The sequence below is a fragment of the Anarrhichthys ocellatus genome, unplaced genomic scaffold (genome assembly GCF_004355925.1).
Source record: "Anarrhichthys ocellatus isolate YVR2014 unplaced genomic scaffold, GSC_Weel_1.0 scaffold1127, whole genome shotgun sequence".
NCBI lineage: Eukaryota > Metazoa > Chordata > Actinopteri > Perciformes > Anarhichadidae > Anarrhichthys > Anarrhichthys ocellatus.
Genome location: NW_022281101.1, coordinates 176 through 12,620, shown reverse-complemented (window position 1 = coordinate 12,620; position 12,445 = coordinate 176). Strand labels below are relative to the sequence as shown.

At 47.5% G+C, this 12,445-nt stretch overlaps 2 protein-coding genes and 1 pseudogene across 2 annotated transcripts; 1 reads left to right on the top strand and 2 right to left on the bottom strand.

Moving 5' to 3' along the window:
• Positions 1–231: 231 nt before the first annotated feature.
• Positions 232–2,470, top strand: LOC116377325 (cerebellin-2-like). Its single transcript, XM_031838938.1, has 3 exons — positions 232–1,297; positions 1,771–1,908; positions 2,088–2,470. Exons 1-3 carry the CDS (start codon positions 1,120–1,122, stop codon positions 2,357–2,359), a joined length of 588 nt encoding a protein of 195 aa, XP_031694798.1. The 5' UTR covers positions 232–1,119; the 3' UTR covers positions 2,360–2,470.
• On the bottom strand, positions 2,381–3,779 carry LOC116377327 (putative transmembrane protein INAFM2). Its single transcript, XM_031838939.1, has one exon. It carries the CDS (start codon positions 3,630–3,632, stop codon positions 3,210–3,212), a length of 423 nt encoding a protein of 140 aa, XP_031694799.1. The 5' UTR covers positions 3,633–3,779; the 3' UTR covers positions 2,381–3,209.
• An 827-nt stretch (positions 3,780–4,606) lies between these two features.
• On the bottom strand, positions 4,607–11,876 carry LOC116377328 (myosin-6 pseudogene; annotated as a pseudogene).
• Between the last annotated feature and the right edge of the window lie 569 nt (positions 11,877–12,445).

Sequence of the window (12,445 nt, the reverse complement as noted above, 5' to 3'; positions counted from 1 at the left end):
GGGAAGGTTTAGGTTAGTTTAGGTTTAGTTCAGGTTTAGGTCATATTAGGATAGGTCAGGTTTAGTATGTTAGCTTTAGGTAATTTAGTTTCAGTTTAGTTTCGGTTAAGTTTAGGTTAGTTTCGGTTACGTTTAGGTTAGTTTAGTTTCGGTTAGGTTTAGGTTAGTTTAGTTTCGGTTAGGTTTAGGTTCGGTTAGGTTCAATTTACTTTAGTTTCGGTTAAGTTTAGGTTAGTTTCGGTTAGGTTTAGTTTCGTTTAAGTTTAGGTTAGGTTTAGTTTAGGTTTGGTTAGGTTAGGCAGAGACTGAATAACATCAGATATAAGAAGAAGGAACCTCCGTAACCCGTTTCTCTGATCAGAAACTGAACCAGATGTTTTTATTTAAAGGTTCTAGTTCTAGCAGCTGACGTTGGTCTAAAAGCTTTATGAAGGTTTTTAATCTCCACAGGTTTAGTTCTTCTGTCTCTGAAGCTCTGTGCGTTAAAAATAGAACTCAATAAAGCAGAGTGGGATGAAGAGATTAAATAGATTTAAATTTCTCTGGTGGATCAGGTCTTCAGAGGACACTGACAGTCAGACTAAAGTCTCTCTGGTTGATCAGGTCTTCAGAGGACACTGACAGTCAGACTAAAGTCTCTCTGGTGGATCAGGTCTTCAGAGGATGTTGACAGTCAGACTAAAGTCTCTCTGGTGGATCAGGTCTACAGAGGACCCTGACGGTCAGACTAAAGTCTCTGGTGGATCAAGTCTTCAGAGGACACTGACGGTCAGACTAAAGTCTCTCTAGTGGATCAGGTCTACAGAGGACCCTGACAGTCAGACTAAAGTCTCTCTGATGGATCAGGTCTACAGAGGACGTTGACAGTCAGACTAAAGTCTCTGGTGGATCAGGTCTACAGAGGACGTTGACAGTCAGACTAAAGTCTCTGGTGGATCAGGTCTACAGAGGACACTGACAGTCAGACTAAAGTCTCTGGTGGATCAGGTCTACAGAGGACACTGACAGTCAGACTAAAGTCTCTCTGGTTAATCATCATCTGATTGTTTGTTCAGGTTAAAGTCTCGTTTAAGTTAAACTTTGTGTCCTTGGTCCAGAGCTTTCAGAACAACAGTCGACATGGTGTCCAGCCGGGTCCTGGTCTTGGTGGTGGTGGTCTCTGCTGTGGTCGGGGCTCAGAACCTGGGCTTCGTTCAGAACCCTGAGAAAGGCCCAGAAGAAGAAGACGTGAGAGTCCTGGTCCAGCAGCTGATTGCCAGAGTGGACAAACTGGAGAGAGAGCGTGAAGAAGAGAGAGGTGAGTGAAACCTGATGGAGGGTTATTGTGGTATGGAGGGTCTCGAGGAGCGAGGAGGACGACGTCGTGGGTTTTAAACTTGACCGCTCTCATTAACTCGGTCCTAGAGGGAGTTGGTTGTAATCTGCAGACTCGCCACTAGATGTCAGTAAGTCACACCGGCCCTTCAAACCGGCATCAGGACCAATCAGATCACTCGATTGCTGGAAATAAGGCATTAACCTGCGATGACGCTCATCGAGGCACCTGGTCTGAGATGATGGAGGGACAAACCTTTAGCTAGTGGAGGCTGTTAGCATGGGTTAGCATGTGTTATAAGGGGTTAGCATAGATAGCAGAGTTTAGCATGTGTTACAATGTGTTAGCATGTGTTAGAAGGGGTTAGCATGTGTTAGCATAGTTAGCTGTGTTAGCATACGTTAGCATGGCTCCAGGTCCCTGTGTTTGATAGAAATCTGTCCGTGTCCCTGCAGCTAAATCTCAGGTGGCGTTCTCGGCGTCCCTCGTCAACACTGAGCTGTGGACCCATCAGGGCCCGTTTGACAGCGACACCACTCTGCTGTTCAAGACAGTGACGACGAACATTGGCAACGCCTACGACCCTGAAACAGGTAGGACTCACCAGGTAGAACTCACCTGGTAGGACCTCACCTGGTAGGACCTCACCTGGTAGGACTCACCTGGTAGGACCTCACCTGGTAGGACTCATCTGGTAGGACCTCACCTGGTAGGACTCAGCTGTTGCACATTTTAACGTCAGAGTCCTGACGCCGGGTCTTTGTCCCCCCAGGTGTCTTCACTGCCCCCGTCAAGGGACTCTACTACATCCGGTTCACCGGCTGCGTTGGAAACTCTGGGTCCCTGAACGCGGCACTGCTGAAGAACGGGTCCAACATGTTTGCCATCTTTGACACCAGGGGGGTCCACGGCAGCGCCTCCAACGGCATGGCCCTGGTCCTGGATGCCGAGGACCGGCTCTCCGTCACCCTCTGGAACATGCAGAGCATCTTCGACCAGACGAAGCTCAGCACCTTCAGCGGCTTCCTGGTCTTCCCCATGTAGGAGTCCTGAACCCAGATCCAGATCTACTGCTGATACCCTCAGAATGTGGTCTATAAAGTAGTCTCTGAGTTGTTCGTTTGACTCTCTCAGCAATAAAATAGTCAGTCTGTTTTTAGTTCGTCGTCACTTTCAGTACAAAATATTTGTTTTGTAATGTTGAGCATAAATTATAAGCATGTGTTAGCATGTGTTAGCATGCGGTAGAAGGGGTTAGCATGGGTTAGCATGTGATATAATGTGTTAGCATGTCTAACACATGCTAACACATTATAAAGTCTGTTTGCAGTTCGTCGTCACTTTAAGTACAAAATATTTATTTTGAAACATCCGGTTTATGACGTCATTGTTTTAAAGTGAGAGGATTCAGGGAAACAGTCATCAGGTTTAAAGTAAACAGGATCATAGTTCAGAGTCTCTTCCTTCCTGTGGTGAGATTTACAGACGGTCCCTGAACTCCACACGGCACTAACTCTTCATCACATCACGTCAGACCTTCAGGGTCCTTCAGGGACCTTAGTCCTTCTAAAGTGCAGAGAAGACTCACACGGTTCTGGACTGTATCAGTTTTATTTACTTCTTCTGTATGAAAGTTACATTTTACAGTAAGAGGTTTACTAAAGGGCTTCAACCTTTAACATTTACATACAGACAACATTCATTTAGGGAGAATCCTGGTCTGACACTAGACTTGGTCCTAGTCCTAGTCTGAGACTAATTCAGGTCCTGGCCTAAGACTAGTTTAGGTCCTGGTCTGACACTAGACCTGGTCTTGGTCGTACAATAAACAATAAACGCCCATAACTATGTTAAATCCACAGGTTACATAAAGTCACATTTTATTTTGAAAGGGTCACCAGTATCCCCTGAGATCGTCTAGGCCGGACCCGTCCAGGTCCGCGGGCCGGTGTGTCGCCAGGTTGGACGGGTCCTCCGCGGTCACAGCTGGGGGTTCGGCGGTGGTCCGGAGCGGGGAGGGTCCGGTGGGGTGGTCCACGGGAGAGGGTTCCTCTGGTCCGGTACCGGGACCGTTAATAAAGTTATTACCGGAACACATGTTAATGTTCACAGAGCTTCCGGTCCCGGTCCGTCCCGGTCCAGATGTGGGTCTCCAGATGACGTCGTAGTAGACCGCCAGGAGACCCGCAGCCAGCGAGACGGACAGGACGTAGACCAGCACGGTGGCCAGTCGGACCCACTTCCGGTCCAGCTGCTTCTTCTGGTCCCCGGTGTAGGTTTCTGGTCTCCCGGGGGTCCAGCTCCGCGGGTCCCGCATGGTTCTGGTTCTGGTTCAGGACTGTCTGGAGGTCACTGATCCTGATCCTGGAGGACGTCTGAATCCCGGTCCATCTTCATCTGGACTCATCCAGCGGTTTATAGACCAGCTGCGTCAAGTCCACCGAGTTCACCACGGACCGGAAGCTCCCGGATCACGTCTTCAGAATAAAAGCCTCGTCTTTAGTATTTAATTTGAAGCAACGTTTTTTATTTTTTTCTCGTGACGTGAATGTTTGTGACGTCAACGTGTTTATTTGATGTTATTTTATATTTAATTATATTATGTTATTTTATATTGTTATTTTATGTAATTTTACTCTGTTATTTTATTTTATATAATTTTATATTATTTATTTAATGTTATTTAATGTAATTTTATTTTATATCATTTGTTATTTTATATTTTAATTACACTTAAAATGACTGCTTTTATTTTGAAATTTTCAGCAGCTGTCAGTGGTTTGTCACATCTGTCAGAAATGTTCCTTATAAATAAATATTTTATTGTAATGTGAGATTTATTACATGTTTTACTTTGAGCAGCATTAAGTTAAATTATATTGTTTAATATTCACCTATTTACTATTAAATGTCATAAATGTAATAACTCACATTCTCACGTTTTTTATAACAGTGTTTTTTGTTGCCTAAAACTTGTTTCCGATGAGACGTACGTTTTACTGTTACGACTCGACTCAAACGTCACTTCCTGTGAAGACGGAAGTTTATTTTGAAAGGACAGAATGACATGAGCTGGAAGAGAGCTTTTGTTTAACAGCTGATTTAAAATAGAAAACGTTTGTTTATTGTTGATAAACCCTCATTAAAACCAATCAATCAATTAACCAATCAAAGAAGGAGACCAGGACAGACCAGTTTGATCCAGTTCATCTGAAGGTCCAGAAACATGTTTTATCTTGTAAAGAAATGTTCACTTTGATCAACAAACAAAACACAATACTTTGTACTGACTTCATGTTCGTGTTTTATTACATTTTGATGTTCGTCACAATTCAGTTTGAAATATTACAGAATGCAAAGTTTTGTTTCAGACTTCCTGTTTCTCTTTAACGTCCCTGAACCTCACAAGCAAACAAACACCATCAATAATCAAAAAAGAAAACTAATCGTCTCTAAAAGTAAAATCACAAAAATCAGAAAGTGAATCTTGAACTGAAAACTTGTTGTCTTCAAAAGAATAAAGAACAATGAATATAACACTACTTCTACTATATATGCTGATAAAACAACCGTTTCTGTCGGCTTCAGGTCCTGTGTGGTTCCTCATTAGTCACATGGTGCAGGTCCCAGGGTGCAGGTCCCAGGGTGCAGGTCACATGGTGCAGGTCCCAGGGTGCAGGTCACATGGTGCAGGAACACCTGTCAATCAAAACAGACTCATTGACTCAGAGCTGCATCGATAACAAGCCAGTAAGCAGACCTTTAGCATTGTGTTTTTCATGTTGTTACTAATGAACTTCACACACCTGTAGCTGCTGGACTCTCTGGGGTCTCCTCACTCATCCAGACCCTTCTTGGAGGACCCGTCCCTGGTCTTCGCCCTCAGCTTGTTCACCTGTGACTCGGCAATGTCGGCCCTCTCCTCGGCCTCCTCCAGCTCGTGCTGCAGCTTGCGTAGTTTGGCCACGTTGGCGTTCGCTCCCTCCTCCGCCTCCTCCGCCGCGTGTTTGTAGGATTTGACCTTCAGCTGCAGCTTGTCCACCAGGTCCTGAAGGCGAGCCGTGTTCTTGCGGTCCTCCTCGGTCTGGTAGGTGAGCTCCTTGATGCAGCGTTCGTACTTGCGGACCCCCTTGACGGACTCAGTTCCCATCCTCTGTTCGGCCTCCAGCTCGTTCTCCAGCTCTCTGATGCGAGCCTCCAGTTTCTGGAGCTGCTTCTTGCCCCCCTTCATGGCGATCTGCTCGGCCTCGTCCAGACGGTGCTGCAGGTCTTTGATGGTCTGCTCCATGTTCTTCTTCATGCGCTCCAGATGGGCGCTGGTGTCCTGCTCCTTCTTCAGCTCCTCGGCCATCATGGCCGCGTCCGTGATGGCCTTCTTCGCCTTCTCCTCGGCATTGCGGTTCTCCTGCACGGCGTCCTCCGCCTCGCTCTGCAGGTGCGCGAGGTCCGCTTCGTGCTTCTTCTTCTGGTTAATCAGGCCAGTGTTCTGGGAGTGCAGGAGCTGCATGCGCTCCGTCACGTCCGTCAGCTCCTGTTCAGCCAGTTTGCGACTTCTCTCCGTTTGCTCGAGCGCGGCCCTCAAGTCCTCCAGCTCGGCCTGGATCAGGTTGTTCCTGCGTTCCAGGAGAGCGATGTTCTCCCTCAGGTCGTCGTTGCTGTGCTGTGCGTCGTCCAGCTGCAGCTGAGAGTCCTTCAGGAACGCCTGGAGGCACTTCAGCTGTTTTTGGGCGTCAGCCGCCTGCCTGTTGGCTTGGCTGAACTGGATCTCCATCTCGTTGAGGTCGCCCTCCATCTTCTTCTTGACCCTCAGGGCCTCGTTGCGGCTCCTGGTTTCAGATTCCAGAGAGGACTGAAGCGACTCGAGCGTCCGCTGGTAGTTCCTCTTTGCTTGCTCCATTTCTTCCTCTTTTTCAGCCAGCTTCCGCTCTACGTCGGCCTTCACTTGGTTGAACTCCAGCTGGGCTCGGAGGATCTTGCTCTCTTCATGCTCCAGAGAACCTTCTGCCTCCTCAAGCGCTGACTGGAGCTCTGCCTTTTCCTGCTCCAGCTGCTTCCGGATCTTCTCCAGTTCGTGAGCACTCCTGCCGCCCTCCCCGAGCTGGTCGGTGAGGTCAGAAATCTCCTCTTGGAGGTTCTTGTTCTCTCTCTTCAATGTCTCGAGTTGATCCAGAGACTCCTCATAGGCGTTCCTCAGTTTGAAGAGTTCAGTGCTCAGAGACCGAGCTTCCTTCTGAGAGGCCTCCAGCTCACACTGCGACTCCTCAAACTTCTGCTTCCACTCCGCCATGACTTTGTCAAAGGCCCTCTGCTTTTTGTCTAGGACTGCAGACGCGGCATTGGACTTCTCGAGGTCCAGCATCAGGTCTTCAATTTCATTTAGGAGGCGGTGCTTGGTCTTCTCAAGGGACGAACACTTTGCATTCGTGGCCTCGGTGGCCTCCTCGGCCTCCTGCAGTCTTTGAACCAGCTTCTTCTTTGCTTCCTCCAGTTCTTCTGTTCGCTGGATTCCGTCGGTTTCATATTTGGTCCTCCATGCCGAGACCTCGGTGTTGGATTTGGACAGAGCTCTCTGCAGCTCGGCCTTGGCTTCCTGCTCCTCTTCAAACTGCTCTCGGAGCAGATCGCAGTCGTGGCGAGCCGACTGGACCGTATGGGCGAGGGCGTTCTTGGCCTTGACTTCTTCTTCCAGCTGTCTGCGGAGATCTTCTACCTGCTGGTTGTACGAGTTCTTCCCTCTGGTCAGCTGTGAAATCAGACACTCCTTCTCCTCCAGCTGACGTCCAAACTCTCCGTTCTCCGTGAGCAGCTTGGCCCTCTGGGTAGTCAGGTCGTTGACGGAGCGCTGGGTTTCCTCATATTTGCTCTTGTACTCGCTCATGTTGTCTTCCATCGTGCGGCACATCTTCTCAATATTTGACTTGGCCTTCACCACACTCTCCATGTTAGAAGACAAGTCGTCCAGCTCCAGCTTCAGCTCGCTCTTTTCCTTCTCCAGCTTCTGCTTCACCCGCTGCAGGTTGTCAATCTGTTCGCCCAGTTCGGCGACGCTGTCGGCGTGTTTCTTCCTCAGGGAGGCGGCGGTGGCCTCGTGTTGGAGCGTAGATTCCTCCAGCTCCCTACGCAGCTTCTGGAATTCAGCGTCTCTCTTTTTGTTCATCTCCACCTGCGCTGATGTTGCTCCGCCGGCCTCCTCCAGGCGCTCGCTGATGTCCTCTAGCTCGCGGGAAAGATCGCAGCGCTGCTTTTCGACTTTGGCCCGGGCTGCACGCTCAGCATCCAGCTCCTCTTCCAGCTCCTCGATCCTCGCCTGGTTTTCTTTCAGCTTCTTCTGGAGCTGAATGGAAGCAACCTGCTCGTCTTCCAGTCTTGAAGTTATTTGGACAATCTCAAAATCTTTTTTTTTCAGTTTCTCCTCCAGCTGCTGCTTATCATTTTCTATGTCCATCAAACTCTCCTGAGTCAGTTTCAGGTCTCCTTCGAACTTCCTCTTTGAGCGCTCGAGGTCCATCCTGAGTTTCTTCTCCTGCTCCAACGAGCCCTCCAGATCGTCCACTTGTTGCTCCAACTTAACTTTGGCTTTGGTTAAGCTATTGGCTTTGTCTTCTTCACTCTGAAGGTCATCCAGTGTCTGCTGGTGGGCCTCCTGTAGTGCCTTCTTCTCCTTGGTGAGCTTCATGATGTTTTCGTCCTGGGAAGCCATCTCTTCGGTCAGGTTTTTCACCTTATTCTCCGTGGCGTGTTTCTCTTTCTCGACCTTGGCCAAAGTCAGCTCCAGATCGTCTATATCTTTCTTCAACTCGGAGCATTCGTCTTCAAGCTTCCGTTTCTTAGCTGTGAGATCTGCGTTCAGCTCCTCTTCATCCTCCAGTCTCTCGGTCGTCTCTTTCAGCTTGGCCTCCAGTTGAATCTTGCTCTTTATAAGCTGTTCACAGCGTTCTTCAGCATCCGTCAGTGTGTCCTGTTCAGACTGAATATGCAGAGTCAGATCATTCTTCTCTTGGAGAAGAGCCACTATTTTCTCCTCTAGATCCTTCCGTCGTGCTTCTGATTTCTCCAGAGCATCTTTCAGCTTGTTGAACTCATCCTTCATGTTGGCCATCTCCTTCTCAGACTCGGCACTCTTCAGCAGTGGTTTGATCTTGAAGAAGAGCTTCATCCAGGGCCAGTTTTTTACTCCCAGAAAAGAGCGAAGGTTCCACTGGATGACCATCAGGGCGTCTCTGCGTTCCACCAGCTTAGCGAACTCTGCCCTCATAAGGATTGCCCGGGCATTAGCCTGAATCCTGGTGATGATTCGAGAGAGTTGCTCATCACGCATCTCCTCCAGTGTCCCCAGCAGACCGGCTTTAAAGAAGACTTTGGTCTGACCGAACCGGTACTGGGTGTGGTCTATGTCCAGTGATCCCAGCAACTTCTCTGCGCTCTTCTTGCAGTCAATGAACTGGCCTTCAGGGATGGCGGAGGCATTCAGAATCCTGTACCGTTGTTTGAAGTCGCCGTAGAGCACCCTGTTTGGGAACCCCTTCCTGCAGATCCTGATGCCTTCCAAGACACCGTTACAGCGCAGCTGGTGCATCACCAGGCAGTTGTCCATGGCCCCTGGAGTTTTCTTCTCATTAGGAATCAGACAGCGGACAAAGTGGGGATGTGTGGTCTTCAGGTTGTTCATCAGCTTGTTCAGGTTTTCCCTGTGAAGTGCCGACACAGTCTGGAACGAGGAACCTTTTTTCTTGGCTCCTTTGCCGCTTGGTTTGTCGCCGCCGTCAGTTCCTGAATAGCTTGAAAACAGCACACTGAGCAGCTTCAGAGAGGATTTCTGGTAAAGTCCGACCACAGTTTCATTCAAGGGGTCTTTATTTTTTACCAACCAGTTGCCGATGTTGTAGTCCACTGTGCCAGCGTAGTGAACCAGGGCAAAATGAGCCTCTGCTTTCCCCTTTGCAGCCCTCGGCTTCTCAAACATCTTGTTCTTTCCCAGGTGATTATCGTAGAGCTTGGACTTGAAGGTCTGGTCACTGGCTTTGGGAAACATGCATTCCTCCTCCAGAATCGACAGGATTCCCAGCGGCTTCTCAATGAGGTCAATACAAGCCTGTAAATCCATCCCAAAGTCAATGAACTCCCAATCAATGCCTTCCTTCTTGTACTCTTCTTGTTCCAGAACAAACATGTGATGGTTGAAAAACTGTTGCAGTTTCTCGTTGGTGTAGTTGATGCACAGCTGCTCGAAAGTGTTGAAATCAAAGATCTCGAATCCAGCGATATCGAGCACTCCTATGAAGTACTGACGAGGCTGTTTAGTTTCCAGGGAGTGGTTGATCCTCACCACCATCCAGTTAAACATCTTCTCATACACCGACTTAGCCAGAGCACCAAGGGAGTAGTAGACCTGGTCCACACTTTGTCCTTTGGTGACAAATTCATTTCCGACCTTGACTCTGGGATGACACAGCCCCTTGATAACGTCGGCAGAATTCAGCCCCATTAGGTATGCGGTTTTATCGGCAGCCTCCGTCCCGTCCGACTCGGCCTGCTCCTCGCGCTGCTTCTGCTTGAACTTCATGTTGCCGTAGTGCATGATGGCACCAGTTAGCTTGTAGACGCCCATCTTCTCCTCCTGAGTGAAGCCGAGCACATCGAAGGCACTGTCGGTGGCCAGTAGCTCCTCCGAGTCGTTGATGGAGGCGACCGTTACCTCCCCTTGGGAGATGTAGGAGTAATCGTAAGGGTTGTTGGTGATCAGCAGCATGTCCAGCAGCTCTGGCTTCTGATTGGACAGGATCTGGTAGAAGATGTGGTAGTTCCTCTCAGCCTTGAGCTGAAAGGTGCACCGGGACTTCTCCAGCAGGTAAGTCTCGACGTCGGCAGACGACAGCTTTCCGCTCATGCCGAAGTGAATCCGGATAAATTTTCCAAACCGAGATGAGTTGTCGTTTCTCAGCGTTTTGGCGTTGCCGAAAGCCTCCAGCGCCGGGTTGGCCTGGATGATCTGGTCCTCCAGCGTCCCCTTGCTAGTGTCTCTTTTGCCTCCACCAACTGCAGCGATGCTGGCAAAGTACTGGATGACTCTCTTGGTGTTCACAGTCTTCCCGGCTCCGGATTCTCCGGTGATAAGGACGGACTGGTTCTCCCTGTCAGTCAGCATGTACTGGTAGGCGTTATCGGAGATGGAGAAGATGTGAGGCGGAGCCTCGGTCCTCTTCTTCCCCCTGTAAGCTGCCACCACCTCCGCATCGTAGACGGGAAGCCACTTGTAGGGGTTGACGGTGACGCAGAAGAGCCCGGAGTAGGTGTAGATCATCCAGGCGGCGTAGCGCTCCTTGAGGTTAAACAGCACCGCCGGTTCGTGGAGGAACGTGAACATCGCCATGTCTTCAATTTTATCAAACTTCGGCGGGTTCTGGGGGTGGACGTCCAGCTCCTTCACGGTCGCCGTTGTCCCATCCTCCTTCTTCACGGTCACCATCCCCCCATCTTTGCTCTGGATTTGCCCCTTCATATATTCCACCTTATCGTCTGCCACGAAGCACTCTGTCTTGATGTCAAACGGTCGGGTCTGGGCCTCCAGGCGCTCCTTGTCTGACTTCCTCAGGAAAGGAGCGGCCTTCTTGAACTCGGCCATCAGAGCGTCGCCCATGTTGGAGGGACGAGGTTCCCGTTAGTCAGAAGAGAGAGATCGATCCAAGAAGAAGGAAGAAGTCTTTGTGTCTCTGGAGCAGAGCTGCAGACTCTTTATAAAGACGCCCGCAGGACCAAATTAGGAAATGACTGCTGAAAGAACCCATGAGGGCAGTTTCAGGACCTTTGGCTGTCAAAGTCCATTTTAGGAAACGGAGTGATTCCCTTCTTATCTGCCCGCTGATAGAGACTCTGGACACCTCTACATTTAGACTTCTACTGCAGCTCATCTTCCTTTTATTCTACAGGATTATGATGAGGCTACTGCAGTTTGAGGCCCATTTTAATCTTAATTTATTAGGTCACTTCTGATATTTAAACAATCAATCATATCTGATTCTGTCTGGCTGATAAAATAGATCCAGAACAGAACTATTAATTATGAAATGGTTCATAATTTAAATGTATGGGTCTGCAGTCTGTGAGTATAACAACATATTTAGTCATATTTCTGTATTACACATTTTCCTTCCTCCAAGTTATTCAATCCAAAACATATAAAAAATGTAACCTGTTTATAAAATAAATAGGATTCTCTGAAATAAAGGAAACAGGAAGGACTAAATGATTAAAGACATTCAGATTGGATTATATATATTATTGTCTTACTATTTAAACTTACTTTTGTATGACACGTATATTATCCAGAGGCTGTTTGGTGTTCAGCTTATGACGTTTTTCTGAACATTTTTATCAAAAGCATATTTAATCTGTAAAATCAAAACGTTTCCAGCTGTTTCTTTAACATTAGAAACTCTCAGAACTTTATTTTAAAAGTTAGTTAATGTGCTGAAGTTTAGAAAGTCATCCTCCTGCTCTCTCTACAATAATTAATAACCCTCAAACTGTGATGGATGAGCAGACCGATATTTGTTATTTCACACAGTGTAAATTTAATTAAATTTAACGTGTGGAATGTGCCGTCTGTGGTCGGATGGACTCTGGTATGAAGAGAATCTTCTGACTGAAGTGTTTGTGTCTCTTTATCTCATCGACCTTTAAATAGAAACCAGAGACACACGACATGTGGAAGAATGTGGCTCTATATATATTATATATATAATATTTATATAACATATATATTATATATAATAGATATATATATATATATATATTACATATTATATGTAACCCTAACCCACACACACACACACACTGAACAGATTGGAAAGACATACAAACAGTTTGAATCACTTTTGATTTGATTACTAATATTTGTGTTAAATTCAACGAGACTTGATTGATAAAACGATTTGATGGTTTTAGTTTTGATCTCCAGTCGATCTCCAGGTGACCTCCAGGTGATCTCTTGTTCAGAGGAATGTTTTCTTAAAGTGAAGGTAGAAGTTTGATTTATTCTCTTTGGAAAGAAAAGTTAGCACATTTTAAAATATCAGTAGTTTTATTTACATCTGTATTTATTTACATCTTCTCAGGTGAGTCCTACATGTG